Raw genomic sequence first — 19,086 nt, forward strand, 5'->3', positions numbered from 1 at the left:
AGAAAACGGAAGGAAGGAGAGAGAAAGAAAAAAAGAAAAGAAAAAGGAAATAAAGAGAAAGGAAGGAAAGAGAAGAAAGGAAAGAAGAAAAGGGAGAAAAGAAAGGAAGGCAAGAGAGAAAGAAAAAAAAGAAAAGAAAGAGAAAGAAAGAAAAAGGAAAGAGAAAGAAGGAAAGAAAAGGAAAGGAAGAAAGGAAGGAAGGGGCCAGGTACGGTGGCTCATGCCTGTCATCCCAGCACTTTGGGAGGCCGAGGTGAGCAGATCACGAGGTCAGGAGATCGAGACCATCCTGGCCAACATGGTGAAACCCATCTCTACTAAAAAAGGAAGGAAAGAAAAGGAAGGAAAGAGAAGGAAGAAAGGAAGGAAAGAAGGAAGGAAGTAAAGAAAAGGAAGGAAGGGAGGGAGGGAGGAAAGGGCCAGGCACAGTGGCTCACGCCTGTAATCCCAGCACTTTGGGAGGCCAAGGAGGGAAGATTGCTTGAGGCCAGGGTTCAAGGCTGCAGTGAGCTACAATCGCACCACTGTACTCCAGCCTAGTCAACGTAGGGAGACCCTGTCTCAAAACAAACAAGAAAAAAAACAAAGGAATCACCGCAGGAGAGGATTCTGGGCCATGGTGAGCCATGTTCTGGGGCTGGACATTACTGCTGACCCCCAGCCATTCCCTGCTGTCCCCACTGCCTGGGGTCCCTGGGCCTGGGCGGACTCCTTCTCCGTGTCCGGCTGCATTCTCCATGGACTGATGTCCGGGGACCCCAAGCAGAAACCACCTGAGCCCTGGAGCCTCGGGCCCACCCTGCTCCAGAGGAGGCCACAGACTGAGCACCTTCTACGCAACCTTTATTTGCAAACTCTGAGGTTGGACGCGGTGCCCGAGACGGACAGTGTCATGTTTCTTTCCCTCCACTTTCCCCTGGCTTTTGGGGTGCTCCAGCCTCTCCCCCCAGCCCACTCCCGCCCAAACCCAAAATGCAGAGGAGACTTCTCTCTCTCTCTCCCGCCAGGCTGTGGGGTTCCACAGGGCCCATCCCTGGCAGGCCAGGTGTCGGGGGCTGGTGCTCGCTCCTCTGGGGCCAGCCTGGGGAGGCAGCACGGCAGCAGTGCCTGTCAGGGACCCAGGCGGGGGCAAGGTCACTTTCTGAGCCGACAACTTTGGGTTCCAGCTGGCAGCCGGACCTGGGGTTTGGTGGGGGTGGCCCTGGCACGGGAGAGCCAGGCGTATAGTGGGAGGTCCATGGACATGCCGCAGAGGACGGGGCCTCCGAGGGTCACGGCCAGGAGGCCCAGCACCATGGCCGAGGCTGGGCAGCGGTGGTGGGGACAGGCGGCAGCTCTAAGCCGGGGGCGGCTGTCGGGGGTGGTGGGTCCCATGCAGGAGCCCTGCTGCTGGTCCAGCGTGGAGGATGGGGGACAGGAGGTGCAGTCCCTCGGGGAGCCGCCGCGGCAGGTGTAGCAGGAGGCATGGCAGCTGGAGCAGACCCTCAGCGCGGGCGCCGCCGTGTGCCCAGGCCTGACGGTCACCAGCCTTGTGTGGTTGAAGAACCGCGGGGGGCAGTAGGCCAGGCAGAGCTGTCCCAGGATGTAGGCGGGGCCGTCACACGCTGCTCAGGGACACGCATGCAAAGGCCCGTCAGCTCGCCACCCGCAGCCTGTTACCCGCCACCCGCCCACCTGGGGCCACATGCACGCTGCCCACAGTGGCCGCCACCGCCTCCCAGCAGTGGGCCCTGCCCCGCCGGCACTCACCCTGGCACAGCCCCTCTGTGTCCCGCTGCACACATGCACTGCTGGTCACCTGGGGGCCTGCAGGCCGTGCTGTCATGTCCTCGGCCGTCCCATAGAGCAGCAGCGTGTAGCGGTACAGCGTCCCTGGACAGGGGTCGCGGGTGGGCACAGGAGGAGGAGGAGGCTCTTGGCAGCCTGGTCCTGGTAGTCCCCGGGCTCCCTCCCCTTCAGCTCCCACGCGGGGCCCTGGACTGGTTCACATCTCTCAGGGAATTGCACACCTACTGTGCACCTGTCACCGGGCACCTACATCTCCCGTGTTACCGCACACCTACTGTGCGCCTGTCACCGGGCACCTACATCTCCCGTGTTACCGCACACCTACTGTGCGCCTGTCACCGGGCACCTACATCTCCCGTGTTACCGCACACCTACTGTGCGCCTGTCACCGGGCACCTACATCTCCAGTGTTACCGCACACCTACTGTGTGCCTGTCGTTGCACACCATCTCCCGGGTGACTGCACGTCTACTGTGTGCATGTTCTCTTGGAGAAGGCCACTGGGAACCCCTTTTGCAGTGCGGTCACCAAGGCTCGCTCCAGAGCCCCTGGGGGGAGGTTGGAGAGCCAAGCCCCGCCCACCACAGCCCCGCCCCGCCCTCACCCGTGTTGAAATAGTAGCCCTTGTTCTCTAGGCCCAGGGTCCACACGCCCTGTGGGTTCTCATCCCAGAAGTGGGTGGACATGAAGACCCAGTTGTTGTAGCCTTCAGTGCTGACGTCCAAGGGTCTGGGACAGAAGGGTGGGTGGGGGTGGGGGTGTCAAGAGGGATGGCTTTGTGAAGCCGGCAGAGCCCCATGAAGTGTCTGACCGCACCCGCTGGTGGCCGCGTGTCCTCTGGGTGTGGGTGAGGGTGTGACTCGGGGTCCCACCCACTAGGCTGCCGTGTGATTCCTATGGGCCTGGCCCCTCCCCGTGAGGACACTCCGGGTAGATGGCAGCGTTTACCAACAGGGCATGAGGCCGCCCCCTCCCCTCTGCGGGCCGCTCACCGTATGGCCACGAGTGTGGAGCGCGTGCCCATGGGGCTGGTGAGCGAGATCTCCAGGTCTCCGCGCCGGCTGTAGGACAGCGTCAGCTGCGCCTGCACGTGCTCCAGCGAGCGGATGGAGTTGTGGAGGCCGGCGCAGGCCGATACGTTTTTCCTGATGTAGATCAGCGGCAGGATGGGTCTGAGGGGGTCGAGGAGTGAGGACCCTCCTGCGGCCTGCTGGGGGGTGGGTGGGCGGCCAGCAGGCGAGGTCGGGGCTCAGAGGTCACGGGGTCCAGCCCTCGTTTTACAGATGGGTAAACTGAGGCCTCAGGCCTGTCCCCCACACCCCCATTGGTGATAGCGGAGGGGCACGCAGGGGTCTCACGTGGGGCGGTTCTGGACCCGGACGGCACACTTCCTCTGCGGTTGGGTGGGCAGCCAGGTGCGGGCGGTGTCCACCAGCAGCCTGGCGTCCAGCAGCCCGTAGCCGTAGTGATGGCTCACTGCGCGGAAGGGCAGCAGTCACTTGCCCCGTGGGCCCGGGGTCCCCGCCCCCGCCCGGCCCCGCCGCACCTTGGCGCCCCACGCCGTTGGTCCTCCAGTCCTCGGCCTGCAGGTGCGCCGGCTTGGACGCGCGGACCACCAGGTGCTGCATGTCTCTCCACGTCAGGAACGGGCTGCGGGGGGGCGGGGGGCGGGGGCGGGTGAGCCGCGGGGCCGCGCCTGGGGGCGAGGGCGGTGGACGGGGCCCTGCAGTCACCTACTTGGCCTCCAGCGCTAGGGCGATCATGCCGGCCGCCAGTGGGGCTGAGGCCGAGGTGCCCGTGTGCTGGTCTGTGCACCCGTGATGCAGGTCCGTGGTGACCTGAGGGCAGAGGGGGGTGGGACTCGGGGGGCCGTGCACAGTGAGAATACAGCCCTTCTTCAAAAAGTACCAAGGACTGGGCGGGCGCAGTGGCTCAGGCCTGTCATCCCAGCACTTTCGGAGGCTAAGGCGGGCGTGTTGCCTGAGGTCAGGAGTTCAAGACCAGCCTGGTCAACATAGTGAAACCCCAACTCTACAAAAATACAAAAATTAGCCAGGCATGGTGGCGGGCACCTGTAGTTCCAGCTACTCGGGAGGCTGACACAGGAGAATCACTTGAACCCGAGAGGCAGAGGTTAAAGTGAGTGGAGATCACACCCACGCCACTGCACTCCAGCCTGGGCAACAGAACGAGACTCTGGATTAAAAAAAAAAAAAAGTACTAACGACTGAATTCAAAAAGTACCAAGGGCCGGGCGCGGTGGCTCACACCTGTAATCCCAGCACTTTGGGAGGCCAAGGTGGGTGGATCACCGGAGGTCAGGAGTTCGAGACCAGCCTGGTCAACACCTTGTCTCTACTAAAAATACAAAAAAATTACCCGGGTATGGTGGCGGGCGCCTGTAATCCCAGCTACTTGGGAGGCTGAGGCAAGACAATCACTTGAACCTAGGAGGCAGAGGTTGCAGTGAGCCAAGATCACACCGTTGCACTCCAGCCTGGGCAACATGGCAAGACTCCATCTCAAAAAAATTAAAAAATAGTACCAAGAACTGAAGTCAAAAAGTACCAAGGACTGGCCACACAGTGGCTCACGCCTGTAGTCCCAACACTTTGGGAGGCTGAGGCGGGCAGATTGTTTGAGCTCAGGAGTTTGAGACCAGCTTGTGGCAACATGGTGAAACCCCGTCTCTACAGGAAAAATACAAGAATTAGCTGGGTGTGGTAGTGTGCACCTGTAATCCCAGCTACTCAGGAGGCTGAGGCAGGAGGATCGCTTGAGCCTGGGAGGTAGAGGTTGCAGTGAGCTAAGATTGCACCACTGCACTCCAACATGGGTGACAGAGTGAGACTCTGTCTCAAAAAAATTAAAAAAAAAAAAGGTACCAAGGACTCCAAGGACTGAGTTCAAGAAGTAACAAGGACTATGCTCAAAAAGAACTAAGAGCCTGGCCAACATGGTGAAACCCCGTCTCTACTGAAAATACAAAAAAATTAGCCAGGCATGGTGGCGTGGCCTGCTATTCCCAGCACTTTGGGAGGCCGAGGCTGGTGGATCGCTTGACCTGAGGAGTTGGAGACCAGCCTGGCCAACATGGTGAAATGCCATCTCTACAAAATATACAAAAGAAATTAGCGGGACATGGTGGCATGCTTGTGGTCTCAGCTGCTCAAGAGGCTGAGGCACAAGAATCGCTTGAGCCCGGCAGGCGGAGGTTGCAGTGAGCTGAGATCATGCCACTTCACTCTGTTGCACCCAGCCTGGGTGACAGAGCGAGACTCCATCTCAAAAGAAAAAAGAAAGTGCTGGGCACTGTGGCTCACACCTGTAATCCAGCACTTTGGGAGGCCGAGGCAGGCGGATCACGAGGTCAGGAGATCGAGATCATCCTGGCTAACATGGTGAAACCCTGTCTCTACTAAAAATACAAAAAATTAGCCGGGCATGGTGGCGGGCGCCTATAGTCCCAGCTACTCAGGAGGCTGAGGAAGGAGAATGGTGTGAACCCGGGAGGCGGAGCTTGCAGTGAGCTGCGATCGCGCCACTGCACTCCAGCCTGGGCGACAGAGCAAGACTCCGTCTCAAAAAAAAAAAAAAAAAAAAAAGAAAAAAAAAGAAAAGAAAAAAGAAAGAAAGAAAAATACCAAAGATTGAGCTCAAAAGGTACCTGCTGCGTCATATGCCTGGAAGCCAGCCCTGCCTGAGAGATGTGCAGGTCAGCGACGGGGCGGCAGCAGTAGGATCACGGGGCAGCCCTGGCAGAAACTTGCCTGGGTTTGGAGGTGCTCAGGGAAGCAACTGCTATGTGCCTGGCCCCAGAGCCTGAGAGGTGACCCAGGCCCTCCTGGTTATGGCCTGAGGAGCCCTGCAGGGAAGCTGGTCACTACCTCTGGGACTCTCAAACACTGGGAGGCAAGTATATGAGGTGGGGAAAGGCCTAGGGGACTTCCTGGAGGCAGTGGCCCCAGGTGGGGGTCTGAAGGAAGAGTCAGCAGGGGCAGAAGAGGGGCAGTGATCGGGCACAGGGGTCTCCCCAAGGAGAACTTGAGGCAGAAAGGGCCTGGAGAAATGAGGGGGAACCTTCCTGCAAGGGGCTGAGACAGGGCACAGAGGTGGCTGGGGTCCCGGAGCTGGTTTCATCTAAGAACCCTGGGGGGCCAGAGGAGGGCTGTGATTGGGCTGGGTGGGGTCGGATTTGGGTTTCATCTATGTATTTATTTTCTTGAGACAAGGTCTTGCTCTGCTGTCCGGGTGGAGTGCAGTGGTGCGATCATAGCTCACTGCAGCCTTCACCTCCTGGGCTCGAGCAATCCTCCCACCACAGCCTCCCAAGTAGCTAGGACCACAGATGTGCACCATCACGCCCGGCCTAATTTTTTAATTTTTTTTTAGAGATAGGGTCTCACTATGGTGCCCAGGCTAGTCTCAAACCCCTGGGCTCGCTGGGCACGGTGGTTCACGTCTGTAATCCCAGCACTTTGGGAGGCTGAGGCGGGCAGATCGCTCGAGGTCAGGAGTTTGAGACCAGCCTGGCCAACAGGGTGAAACCCTGTCTCTACTAATAATACAAAAGAAAATTAGCTGGGCATGGTGGCGCACGTCTGTAGTCCCAGCTACTCGGGAGGCTGAGGCATGAGAATCGCTTCAACCCAGGAGGCGGAGGTTGCAGTGAGCCAAGATTGTGCCATTGCACTCCAGCCTGGGCAACAGAGCGAGACTCCATCTTCAAAAACAAACAAACAAAAAGGAACCCTGGGCTGAAGTGATTCTCCCACTTTGGCCTCCCAAAGTGAGCTGATGAGCCCAGCTGGATTTGTTTTTGTTTTGTTTTGTTTTGAGACAGGGTCTCGCTCTGTGGCCTAAACTGGAGTGCAGTGGTGCAATCTTGGCTCACTGCAACCTCCATCTCTGGGGTTCAAGCGATTCTCCTGCCTCAGCCTCCTGAGTAGCCAGGATTACAGGCGCCCCGCCACCATGCCTGGCTAATTTTTTTTGTATTTTTAGTAGAGATGGGGTTTTGCCATGTTGGCTAGGCTGGTCCTGAACTCCTGACCTCAGGTGATCCACCCACCTTGGCCTCCCAAAGTGCTGGGATTACAGGCACGAGCCACTGTGCTTGGCCTGGATTTGGGTTATTGATTGATTGATTGATTGATTGACTTTTGAGACGGAGTCTCACTCTGTCGCCCAGGCTGGAGTGCAGTGGCCCGATCTCGGCTCACTGCAAGCCCTGCCTCCCGGGTTCATGCCATTCTCCTGCCTCAGCCTCCCGAGTAGCTGGGACTACAGGTGCCCGCCACCATGCCTGGCTAATTTTTTGTATTTTTAGTAGAGACGGGGTTTCAGTGTTAGCCAGGATGGTCTCGATCTCCTGACCTCGTGATCCGCCCGTCTTGGCCTCCCAAAGTGCTGGGATTACAGGCGTCAGCAACCGTGCCTGGCCTTTTTTTTTTTTTGTAGTTTTAGTAGAGACAGGGTTTCACCATGTTAGCCAGGATGGTCTTGATCTCCTGACCTTGTGATCTGCCTGCCTTAGCCTCCCAAAGTGCTGGGATTACAGGTGTGAGCCACCGTGCTGGGCCTGGATTTGCATTTTCAAAGCAGCTTTGGGAGGGTGCTAAGTCACAGTGGTGGGGACAGGAGGAGGCCGGGCTGCGATGGCAGGGCCTGGGGAGGGGACCCTGTTGGGGCGGCTGCACTCACGATCTGGGGGTCGGTGGCCACGCCGCTGCTGTAGGTGGTGGTGAGGGTGGAGGCGCAGGCTTCGCTGTACCAGGGCACGCTGCCCTGCTGGGTGGTGCTGCCCACGGAGAGCGTGTGGATGCTGTTGGTGTAGCCGTCACAGTTGCAGTTGTCGTAGTGCAGGCCGCCGTTGCCCGAGGCCCAGATGAAGAGCGTGCCCAGCCCGCCGCGGCCCTGGGAAACCAGGAGGGGCGGGGAGGGGGTGTCGGCCTGGCCTGCCACCCCTGCCCTCCTCGGGCTGCCACTCACCTTGGTCACGCCACGCCGGAAGGCCTCGCGGGTGAGGATGCCGGGGCCGTCCACCGTGCGGCCGTCGTCCTCGGGGCCCCAGCTGGCGCTGTAAATGTGGATGTGCTGCGGCTGCAGGCTCAGCGACTGGGCCTCGATGACGTCGGTGATGGTACCGTCCAGCATCCGCACGCCTGCAGAGCCAGGGCGGGAGGGCCGCTGCCACCGGCCCTGCCCTTCCCCACACCCCAGCCCGCTCCGCGCCACTCCACACCACTCCCCAGCCCTACCTGGGCCCTCTCTCTGCTCCCTGGAGTGGGACCATTCGTACTGGCTCAGCACCCCCCAAGCCCTGGAGTCTGGGGCCCTAGCACCACCCAGCAGTGAGAAGGTGGGCTCCCGAGTCCTTGGGCCCAGCTCCCCGCCAGAGTCACCACCTTCCCTCTCTGTCCCGGAATGGTGCCGCTGGGGGACCCCGGGTACCTCCGATTCGGGCGTTGAAAGCGACCCCCACACCACAGAAGCCATTGTTGGCCATCGCGGCCACCTCCCCAGCACAGCGGGTCCCGTGCCTGGTGCCAGGGCCAAGAGGGGCTCCCGTCACGGCCTCCATCCCCCTGCCGGGTACTGGGGCTTCCCCCGTGTGCTGTGGGAGCCCTGCTCACCGGTTCTCTTTGCTGGGGGTGTAGCGGGGCTGGGGGTCCGGGTCGTAGTCATTGAAGTCATAGCTGGCCAGGGGGTCCTGGGGGCAGGTGGGGATATGAGGGGGCCGGGAGGCGTCCCTAGGGTGGTGCCAGCCTCGGCACCTGGGGCAGCCCTCGCCCACAGCCACCCGCGGTCTCACGTAGTTGGCCCAGAGGTCCGGGTGGTCCTTCTCGATGCCATCGTCCAGCACAGAGACCACGATGCCCTGGCCTGACAGCCCCTGACTCCAGGCCTGCAGGATGCTCAGGTCTGGTTGGGCCTCGCTGTTCTGCAGGGGGAGGCGGGGTTGTGACCCTGTGAGGGCCTGGAGTTGAGGGCGCCAGTGGCCCCGTCCCCGTCTACCCACCCTGGCTGCCTGCTCACCATGTACCACTGCTTGGAGAACCAGGGGTCCGTGGGCACCACCGCAGAGCGTTTCACCCGCCGCTGCAGCGTCTGCTGCTGGAACCACTGCACCTGCAGAGCAGAGGGTGCATCAGGCCTGTCCCCTGCTCGCCCCTGGGGCCCCTCGTGGTTCAGGGAGTGAGGCAGCCCCGTGCCCTGGGACCCTGTGTTTGTGGGGGTTGCTCTCCAGGGTCCCCATGTGCCTGGGGCTCTGTCTGCAGTCAGAAGGGGTCGAGGCTTTTGTACCACCTGTCCTTTGGCCCACAGACGCGTCGTCGCTGCCCCGGGTGACTGCAGGTCCCCAGGTCCCCACCCACTCTCTCCCCCATCCCTGTTCTAGATCCTTCTATCTCTCTCCTGCATCACTTCCTTATTTTTTTTCTTTTTTTGAGACAGTCTTGTTCTGTCGCCCAGGCTGGGGTGCAGTGGCGCAATCTTGGTTCACTGCAAACTCTGCCTCCTGGGTTCAAGCGATTCTCCTACCTCAGCCTCCCAAGTAGCTGGGACTACAGGCGCACACCACCATGCCCGGCTAATTTTTGTATTTTTAGTAGAGATGGGGTTTCACCATGTTGGTCAGGCTGGTCTCGAACTCCTGAGCTCAAGTGATCTGCCTGCCTTGGCCTCCCGAAGTGCCGGGATTACAGGCATGAACCACCACGCCAGGCCTGGCTTCTCTCTTGCAAACCACATCAGGAACTGGCCACTGCCCTCCCTCCCGGTGCTATAAGCTATAAGCTGTCCAGTCCTGTTCAAGGCACTTCCTGGCCTCCGAGGGCTTCCCAGGCTCCATCCCAACCCCTCAGCTTGACATCCTAGGCATTTTCTAGACAGGGCCCAGCCCGATGGGACCCAGGCCCCTTTCTGAGCGCCCGGACACTGCGTCCTGAGGGCCACTGGGTGACTTTAAGCTTCCTTTTTTTTTTTTGAGATGGAGTCTCGCTCTGTCGCCCAGGCTGGAGTGCAATGGCGCGATCTCGGCTCACTGCAAGCTCCGCCTCCCGGGTTCACACCATTCTCCTGCCTCAGCCTCCTCAATAGCTGGGACTACAGGAGCCTGCCACCATGCCTGGCTAATTTTTTTGTATTTTTAGTAGAGACGGGGTTTCACCGTGTTCGCCAGGATCTCGTCTCGATCTCCTGACCTTGTGATCCGACCGCCTCCGCCTCCCAAAGTGCTGGGATTACAGGCGTGAGCCACCGTGCCCGGCCAAGCCTCCTACTCTTTGGAACCCATTACGGTGTCGTAAAATCCCCTTCCCTCCATCCCATGACCTAGACGGTGGGGAAGGCACGCAGTCTGTCCCTCCTTACCAGAGCCCCTGGGGCCCAGAGGAGGGAGGGGGAGGACAAGAGGTGCCCACTGTGTACCAGGCCCTGGCAGGCGCCATGATTTCCGTATCTGGGTCTTCCTGCCTCCTCTTGCTGTATAGACTTGGGGTCCGGGCGGGTCTGAGCCACAGAAAGCACACAGCTGTTCATAACAACCACGAGAACCACAGAAGACGGCTAGTGGCCCCAGGAGGCAGCTGAGACCCGGGCAGGGTGGTGGCCTCCAGGCCAGGCTCACCTTGGGGTTTTTCTTCAGGTGCAGGCGGTGGCCCCAGTGCGGGGTCAGGGACTGCTGGACCACGCCCCGGTGCCGCAGGTGAAAGTACTGCCCGTCAGGGAAGATCTGGGGATGTGGGGAAGCGGCCGCACCGATGGGACCCGGCTCCCCTGCTGGAGCCCCCGAGGGCCGGTAACAGCCCCCTTCTTTGTCCTTCCCCAGCAGGTGCTCTCTGGGAGTCCCAGAAGCTGAGCTTGGCTGAGGTGGGCTGGGACTCTTGATATTTAGAAGACCTTGTGGGCTCCCTCCCCCTTGTCGGGGTCTAGGGTCGTCCAGTCCCCTCCAAGCCCCCACTTCCCGTCCATCCCGGTCCCACCCACCGGCCCCAGGTTGACGAAGCCGAATTTGCGTGCCAGGCGCTCGACCTCCCGGTTACCCTGGGACACCTGGACGGCCCAGCTGCTGACATAGATGGGGGCTCGGACCGGGGCCCACCCCACAGCCCGGGGGCAGACAAGGGCCAGGGCCAAGACCAGGCGCAGCCACAGCGCAATCGGGGCGGGCCGCATGGAGGCGGGGCGCGAGCGGGGCCTGCGCAAAGCCCCTCCCTCCCGCCAAACCGCCGAGTGGGCCCAGGCGTCCGCCCCGCCCCCGGCGCCATAGCAACGCAGAAGGCTTCGACTCCCAGGGGGCCTTGCGGCTACTCAGCCAGGAGGGGCGCGAAGATCTAACAGAAGCGGGGGAGGGACGCACGCCTGCCCGTCTTCCGCAGACCCACACCCTCGGGAGCCTCAGTTTTCCCATTTGTACAACGACAAGACTAACCCAGAGAAGCGGGTTCACTGTTGCGGTAACGCGTCCTACACTTTGTTTGACCTCTCTCACTTTCCAACACACCCCTCCTTCGAGAATCAGCCCGGCCTCCTATCCGGCCTATCAGAATCATTCTTTTGCGTAATCCCGCCTCCTACGATAAGCCTCGCCCCGTTCCCGCCCCTACCATTCCGCCCTGCCTCCTTTGTGATCAGCCCCGCCCTCCACTGGTCTCGCCAATGAATCGCGTCTCGTTTCTCCAATCGGCTCGGATTTTTCTTTAGCCCCTCCCACCTGCTCCGCCCCCTACCTCACGCCTCTCCTCGCCCTGGCTCCACCCTTCAGCGTCGCAGCCAATAATCCCATTCTCTGACACCGCCCTTCCAATCAGCTACGTCTCGCTCCGGCCCGGCCAATCGGTGCCCTGGGCCGCCGCGCCCCGCCCTCTCCCGGCGGGGTCTGCGCAGCGCCGGCCGCGGCGGAGGGCTATGCGGCGGGGGAGACGGGGCAGGCCCCACCTCCTTTGTCCGCCCTGCCCTCCCATTGGTCCTAGCGGGGGGCCGGGGGCGGACACCGGCGCGGTGCTGGAGCAGCGCGGCTCAGGCTGCGGGAAAGCGGCGCGCGTGCAGCGGGGTGGGTGCGCTGGTCCGCGGGCGAGCTCGAGCAGCCAACCCCGGGCGCGTCGGGGCCATGGACGGCCTGAGGCAGCGCGTGGAGCACTTCCTGGAGCAAAGGAACCTGGTCACCGAAGTGCTGGGGGCGCTGGAGGCCAAGACCGGGGTGGAGAAGCGGTATCTGGCTGCAGGTGAGCCGTCGGCGCTAGCCCGTTTCGCCGACGGGCACACCGAGGCCATGGGCCTGGGGGTCGCAGACCGGACTCCTTCCCCGGCTACGGGGTCCGGTCCGGCCGGTGGAGCGCGCGAGGTAACTGGGACCTCGAGGTCCGCCCGCAGCCCCTCCCTTGCCCGCGCCCTGCGACCCTGCTCCCGGGCCACCCCTCTCTAGCTTCCGCCCCTGGCCGCCCCCCGACGCCTCCTTCCGGGCGCTGGGTGCCTGCTGTGCCGAAGTCCGGTTCTTCCAGTTGCCCAGTGGCCCCAGAGGGGTCGGGATGCCAGTGTCCTGCGCGTTTCGCCGTCCCCCTTCCCCCGTGGACCCCGGCCTGGCTGCAATAGTAGAGATCTTCCCGTTTTTCTGAGGGGAGGCTCCTGGCGGGAAGGGGAACGGACCGTCCTGGGGGGCTGCCCAGGACCCTCCTCCTTTCCTCCTCCTCTCCCGCCCTAGCTCACCTTCCCCCAGCTCAATGGCTTAGTGCCACCGCGCGTAAATGTTAAGACAGAGTTGGGTTGTCTGACGGCTGTGATGTAGGGAGGCTGGACTGGGGCCCACAGAGCCGGAGATGCAGGCACCCCGATTGTGACTCCATTACAGTTCTTCCGTGACTTTCACCCTTGGTGACGCTGCGCACCCCTTCCCCTTTCCAAATCTCCAGCAAAAGCATGTAGTAAACGCTCCTTAAATGCCTCCCTCCCCACCTTTAAAACTTTTTTTTGAGACCGAGTCTTGCTTTGCTGCCCAGGTTGGAGTGCAGTGGTGTGATCTTGGCTCACTGCAACCTCCACCTCCTGGGTTCAAGCGATTCTCCTGCCTCAGCCTCCCAAGTAGCTGGGATTACAGGTACCCACCACCATGCCCGGCTAACTTTTGTATTTTTAGCCGTTCAACATGGTGAAACGGGGTTTCACCATGTTGGCCAGGCTGGTCTTGAACTCCTGGCCTCAGGTGATCTGCCCACCTCGGCCTCCCAAACTGCTGGGAGTACAGGCATGAGCCACCTTGCCTGGCCTAAAACTTTTTAAAATTAACTTTTTTAAGAGACAGGGTCTCACTATGTTACCCAGACTAGTCTTAAACTTCTGGGCTCAAGCGATCCTCCTGCCTCAGCCTCCGAAAGCTCTGGGATTACAGGTGGAAGCCACTGCACCCAGCCTTTCTTCCGTTTGTGTGGTGCTCCCAGCCCCACTGGCTCTGCCTTCTCTTCCAGGAAGCTCCGCAGAATGACTCACAAGGACTTGCTCTGGGCCTGGGGTATTCTGGGTAGAGGACAGTGCCACTTTTTTGAGCACCTTCTGCAGGTGGATCCCAGGAGTCCAGTTCCCCCCCAATTTTCCCACCATCTGGGGGTTCCCATGCCAGGCAGTGCCAGAACAGTCTGAAGTCTGTGCCCACACCCTGGAGGTCCCCAGGTGCCTGGTCCCATGTACAGCGCTGCAGGTGGCATGGGCATGGCCCGGCTGTGCCTGCCCCGGGAGCAGGTCCCTGACCTCTGCCCTCCCTTTCCACATCCCTGGGGCTAGTGGGCAGGAATTTAGGTCCTAGAGCACCCAGGAGGCAGGCAGCAGGGAGGGGCTGCCTGGGGCACCGTGTCACCAGAGAGGAAACTGAGGCACAGGGAGGCAGGGGCTGCCTCTGTGCCTGTTCTGTCTGAAGCATACAGTCCTCCACCCTTCCCACCCCCAGTCCCATCTGCTGCTAATCTTGGGGGCTGGGCCTCCCTCCACAGTTCTGATGTCCAAGGTCATCCTCCCATCGCTGAAGCTGCAGGAAAAGGGATTTAGGGGAGGGACGCCCCGGGAGAGTCATTCCTCCCCACGAGCCAGGCCCGGAGAGAGATGGCAGTCCCTCATCCCCATCTCCCACCTCCTTTAAATTGACAAATCCCACACCCCTGGGTAACATACGAAGAAACTCAGAGGGGACAGTGACTGGGAGGCCACTCCTGGGACCAGCTGGGGGACTCCTCCTACCCCTGACCTTGGGTGCTTTTGGATAAAGACTAAAGCAGGTGGGAGGGGCTGGGGGTACTTGGGCCTCTGCCCTTTGGTCCAGAAGTGGCCTTTATCTCACTCTGCAGATAGCAGCCCCAGAGGAGGAGGAGGAAGGCTGTCCAAGCTCTCTGGAGCACAGAAGTTCCCTGTGTGACCTTGGGCAACACCCACCCACCCCCAGTTTTGGCTGTTGAATAATTCAGGGAAAGCACAAAACGTGGCACACAATAGGCACTTAATAAATGCAGCTGTTGTAGTCATTCTTTTCAGAGCCAGGTTCAGGATTGGGGCTGAGCTGGACACACACACACACACACGTTTTTCTCTGAACACCCTCCTTGCTTGGACTGTGTTATAGTTGCCTGAAGGCACTTAATAAATGTGCAGAAAGGCTGATGGCGGTGGCTCACGCCTGTAATCCCAGCAGTTTGGGAGGCCAAGGCGGGCGGATCACCTGAGGTCAGGAGTTTGAGACCAGCCTGGCCAACATGGTGAAACCCCGTCTCTACTAAAAATACAAAAATCAGCTGGGCATGGTGGTACGCTCAGCTACTCAGGAGGTTGAGGCAGGAGAATCACTTGAGCCTGGGAGGCGAGCTTGTAGTGACCTGAGATTGCGCCACTGCACTCCAGCCTGGGCGACAGAGCAAGACTCCCTCTCGAAAATAAATAGAAATAAACGTGCAGAAAGGCGTTCTCTCTGTTAACTTGTAACCATAGGAGGCAGGGGCCATTACTACTCCCACTTACCAAGGGGGAAACTGAGGCTCCATGCAGCCACAGCCTCACTCAGTGCCGGCTGGTGAGTGCACACCCGACCAAAGGGCTCTCCTCCACCCGGGGGATCGAGATGCTGGGGTTTGCTGCCTCCAAGACAGGGGGTTCTCAAAGGGGGTAGCCCTGCCCCCCACCCCACCCCAGGGGACACTGGGTGATGTCTGGAGATACCTGTAGTCGTCATGACTTGGGGGCTGATGGCATGGAGTGGGCAGAGGCCAGGGACACTGCTCAGCACCCTGCAGTGTCCAGGACAGCCACCTCCCCATCTCCACCGAAAACAACCAAGAATGACCCGGCCCTGAATATCAGCAGTGCCAAGGCAGAGAAACCCTGCGCTAAGATAACAGATGAAACAGTTGCCTTTCTCAGCTCTAGAATCAAGTCTTCATGACAGCCTGGCCTCCCTTGCAGGTTTCTGCCATCCCTTATATTGAAACACTGGCCTGTTTTCCCAGTGCCTCCCAAAGGGCCTGGAATGAGATGGCTATCGTTGCAGATTACACTTTTTTTTTTTTTTGAGACGGAGCCTCACCCAGGCTGGAGTGCAATGGCGCGATCTTGGCTCACTGCAAGCTCCGCCTCCTGGGTTTACGCCATTCTCCTGCCTCAGCCTCCCCAGCAGCTGGGACTACAGGCACACACCGCCATGCCTGGCTAATCTTTTGTATCTTTAGTAGAGATGGGGTTTCACCGTGTTAGCCAGGATGGTCTCCATCTCCTGACCTCGTGATCCACCTGCCTCGGCCTCCCAAAGTGCTGGGGTTACAGGCGTGAGCCACCGCGCCCAGCCGCAAACGCTTTACTGGGCAGCTATTCTGCACCCACCCCCACTGCCCAGCGTCGAGCTCCTGCCTGCCCTTGGGGAGCTCTCAGCCCCGGTGGGGGACATGGACACGTTGACCAGTTACAGGCACAAGGCTCAGGGCCTAGAGGCACGATGGGGGATGTACAGGCACATCGGGGGCAGTGGACACATCCTGGAGGCGGCTCCTGGGAGGAGGTGACGGTTGCAGTCTTCATCGACTGAGAGGAGGCCTGGGTACTGTCGTGGAGGCTCAGCGGGTCCCCAGCCCCGGCACACCACCGCCTCTCTCCGGCAGGAGCCGTCACTCTGCTAAGCCTGTATCTGCTGTTCGGCTACGGAGCGTCTCTGCTGTGCAATCTCATTGGATTTGTGTACCCCGCATACGCCTCGTGAGTGCACGGCTCGCTGCCCACGCGGGGGGTTCTGGGGGCTCCCTGGCAGCCCCTGACCCTGCTGCACCCTCCCTGTAGAATCAAAGCTATCGAGAGCCCAAGCAAGGACGACGACACTGTGTGGCTCACCTACTGGGTGGTGTACGCCCTGTTCGGGCTGGCCGAGTTCTTCAGCGATCTACTCCTGTCCTGGTTCCCTTTCTACTACGTGGGCAAGGTGGGCCCTGCCAGGGCGGGCACAGCCGTGGAGCGCATGGGGCTCGGGGATTCCTGGGAGGCGTTGGGGCCAGAAAGTCCGGAGGATACCAGGAGATGGGGGATGTGAGGGGAAGACTCAGTCCCTTCTCTGGGGAAACGAGCCCTGTCTGGGGGCTGATGGTGGAGGGCCCACCCTGAAGGGTGTCTGATGGTGGAGACCCAAGCCTGCTCAAATAGGATGTCTGATGGTGGAGGGCTCATCCTACAGGATGTCTGATGGTGGAGGGCTCACCCTAAAGGGTGTCTGATGGTGGAGACCCAGGCTTATTCCAATAGGATGTCTGATGGCACAGGGCCCACCCCTAAAGTGTGTCTGACAGTGGAGACCCAGGCCTGTCCCAGTAGGACGTCTGATGGTGGCGGGCCCACCCTAAAGGGTGTCTGATGGTGGAGACCCAGTTCCTGTCCAGGATGGGCATCTGGTGGAGTGGTGCAGCCCCTCTCCCCACCAGGGGCACAGAGCTGGGTGGGCCCACGTGTAACTCCTGCCCCGCCCTGCAGTGCGCCTTCCTGTTGTTCTGCATGGCTCCCAGGCCCTGGAACGGGGCTCTCATGCTGTATCAGCGCGTCGTGCGTCCGCTGTTCCTAAGGCACCACGGGGCCGTGGACAGAATCATGAACGACCTCAGTGGGCGAGCCCTGGACGCGGCGGCCGGAATAACCAGGAACGGTGGGTGCTCGCAGGCGCCTGGCTGCCTCAGGCCATCTCCTGGGTCTGGACCTGTCTCTCTCCACCTTGCCTCCCTTTCTGACTTTGACCGCTCACTGTTTGGCATCTTGGCCGCCCCCTCTCACTGTCCGCCTCTCTCTCTCACGCTTCCGGGAACCAGTCTTGCAGGCCCTGGCCCGTAGCCGGGCAGGCATCACCCCAGCGGCTGTGGCCGGGCCCTCCACTCCCCTGGAAGCTGACCGTACGTAACCGCTGTGGGGAGATAGGAGCTGTGTGTGTGTGTGTGTGTGTGTGTGTGTGTGTGTGCGCGCGTGTGTTTGAGCATATGTTTGCTGTGTGCACGTGTTATTGTGTGTGCATGTTTTGTCATGTGCAAGAGGGTGCGTGTGCATGGGCTCAAGTGTATGGTGTGTTTATGAGTGAGCAAGGGAGTGAGCATGTTTTCTCACGTGTTCATGTGTGTGTCCCCACGTGTGCATGTGAGTGTATGTGTGTGACCACGTGTGCACGTGTGAGTGCGTGCGTGTGTGCACATGACTGCACATGTGTGTGCTCTGTGTGCACCCATCTGTGCATGGGTGACCATGAAAGCATGCGTGTGGTTGACACCATCTCTGCCGAGGGTGGCTGCCTAGCCCCTCGACTGTCCATGCTCACAGCCAGTAGCCTCAGTCCTGCCTGCGAGCAGCTCCATGGAGCCCAGGCCTGCCTCATGGTCCTCCCCCACCCGCCCCTCTCTCTGCAGTCAAGCCAAGCCAGACCCCGCAGCCGAAGGACAAGTGAAGCAGCCCCCTGGGCCTCGCAAGGACCTCCTGGCTGGTGAGGAGGGGGCCGCGCCAGGCTCCCAGGCCTCCACAGAGTCTTCAGCGCATCCCCCGACAGCAGCCCCTGCCAGTCCCTCAGGTCCAGGCAAGGCCCTGGGGGTCTCCTTAAATGCCACCTCGGGAAAGTCCCAGTCCCAGTCCTCGGCCACCCCCAGCTCTGGATCCCAGGGCCAGCTGCCCTCCGGTTCTGGCCGTGGCTCCCGCCTCTCCGGCAAGGCCCAGGGCCAGCGTCGGGCACGGGGCAGCTCCCACCGGTCTCGGCAATGCACCCAGCCGCCTGGTACTTCCTCCGGCCCCTCCCAGTCAGCCCTCCCGTCCTCGGGGCCCCTGCAGCCACCCAACGTCACCTCCAGCCCGGTCTCACCCATGGTCCAGTCTCCCAGCAGCAGCAACATCCCCACGCAGCCCCCCAGCAAGCCTTCTGGCCAGCCAGAGGACGCAGCCCCCAAGACCAGCGGACAGCGCCAGAAGGAATCGTCGAAACAGCCTGCCAGCAGCGCCTCAGTGCTCGAGCTGGTCCCTTGCCATTCCGGGACCTCTCTGGAGTACACTTCGGAGTCCACCACCGAGATCACCTGCAGCTGGCCACACCACAGGCCCCCGTGCCTGCAGCACTACTGGTGCCTGAAACACCTGGCCTGCTAGGAGGCTCCAATAAAGCTAACCCGGACCAGACCTGTGCGCCACGTGTGCAGGGGGCCCAGGGGAGGGGCTGCGAGGGCACTGTCCCATTTAATCAGGCATGAATCTCAGCTGTGCCGACCAGCCCCATAATATAGATGAGGAGACTGAGGCCCAGAGGCTAATTCACCCACTCAAGGTCCACCCACATGGCCAGGATGGGTGCAAGCCCCGGAAAAGCTTGTCCTTAACCACAGTGCTTTCTCTCCTCCATCCCGAACTAGTTGTCTGACCTATGTGCATTAGCCTGCTTCTCTTAAAACTCCCCCAGGCGGGTGCGGTGCCTCACACCTGTAATCCCAGTACTTTGGGAGGCCGAGGCAGGTGGATCACCTGAGGTCAGGAGTTTAAAACCAGCCTGGGCAAAATGGTGAAGCCCTGTCTCTACTAAAAACACAAAAATTAGCCAAGCATGGTGGTACATGCCTGTAATCCCAGCTACCCGAGGATGAGGCATGAGAATTGCTTGAACCCAGGAGGCAGAAGTTGCAGTCAGCTGAGATTGCGCCACTGCACTCCAGCCTGGGCAACAAATGAAACTCCATCTCCAAAAAAAAAAAAAAAATGTGAGTAGGATAAACCACAAACCCTGATATATTCTCCCAAGGGGCCATAACTCAGTTATTCTCAACCCAGAACAGT

General features: G+C 60.5%; 2 protein-coding genes across 15 annotated transcripts; one reads left to right on the forward strand and one right to left on the reverse strand.

Annotated features, from left to right (window-relative positions):
- Positions 1 to 826: 826 nt before the first annotated feature.
- PCSK4 (proprotein convertase subtilisin/kexin type 4) lies at positions 827 to 11,414 on the reverse strand. Of its 13 annotated transcripts, none has more exons than XM_055371100.1 (16): positions 11,397 to 11,414; positions 10,418 to 10,522; positions 10,219 to 10,299; positions 8,827 to 8,919; positions 8,603 to 8,731; positions 8,424 to 8,500; positions 8,242 to 8,330; positions 7,780 to 7,952; positions 7,492 to 7,704; positions 3,526 to 3,626; positions 3,335 to 3,438; positions 3,147 to 3,264; positions 2,781 to 2,960; positions 2,393 to 2,517; positions 1,750 to 1,872; positions 827 to 1,604 (listed from the first exon to the last, which is right to left on the reverse strand). In XM_055371100.1, exons 1-16 carry the CDS (start codon positions 11,397 to 11,399, stop codon positions 1,135 to 1,137), a joined length of 2,184 nt encoding a protein of 727 aa, XP_055227075.1. In that variant the 5' UTR covers positions 11,400 to 11,414; the 3' UTR covers positions 827 to 1,134. The 13 variants fall into 13 exon arrangements, with proteins under 13 accessions (XP_055227075.1, XP_055227077.1, XP_055227073.1 ...); XM_055371102.2 differs by lacking the exon at positions 11,397 to 11,414 and adding an exon at positions 10,777 to 11,069 and having other exon boundaries at positions 1,799 to 1,872; XM_055371098.2 differs by lacking the exon at positions 11,397 to 11,414 and adding an exon at positions 10,777 to 11,028 and having other exon boundaries at positions 2,781 to 2,995; positions 7,492 to 7,612.
- A 251-nt stretch (positions 11,415 to 11,665) lies between these two features.
- On the forward strand, positions 11,666 to 18,438 carry REEP6 (receptor accessory protein 6). Of its 2 annotated transcripts, XM_055371104.2 has the most exons (6): positions 11,684 to 12,014; positions 15,915 to 16,008; positions 16,090 to 16,228; positions 16,771 to 16,939; positions 17,100 to 17,180; positions 17,685 to 18,438. In XM_055371104.2, the coding sequence occupies exons 1-6, from the start codon at positions 11,900 to 11,902 to the stop codon at positions 17,720 to 17,722; spliced, it is 636 nt and encodes a 211-aa protein (XP_055227079.1). In that variant the 5' UTR covers positions 11,684 to 11,899; the 3' UTR covers positions 17,723 to 18,438. The 2 variants fall into 2 exon arrangements, with proteins under 2 accessions (XP_018872180.2, XP_055227079.1); XM_019016635.3 differs by lacking the exon at positions 17,100 to 17,180 and having other exon boundaries at positions 11,666 to 12,014.
- The last annotated feature ends 648 nt before the right edge of the window (positions 18,439 to 19,086 follow it).

Source organism: Gorilla gorilla, chromosome 20 (assembly GCF_029281585.2).
Source record: "Gorilla gorilla gorilla isolate KB3781 chromosome 20, NHGRI_mGorGor1-v2.1_pri, whole genome shotgun sequence".
NCBI classification, from domain to species: Eukaryota; Metazoa; Chordata; class Mammalia; order Primates; family Hominidae; genus Gorilla; species Gorilla gorilla.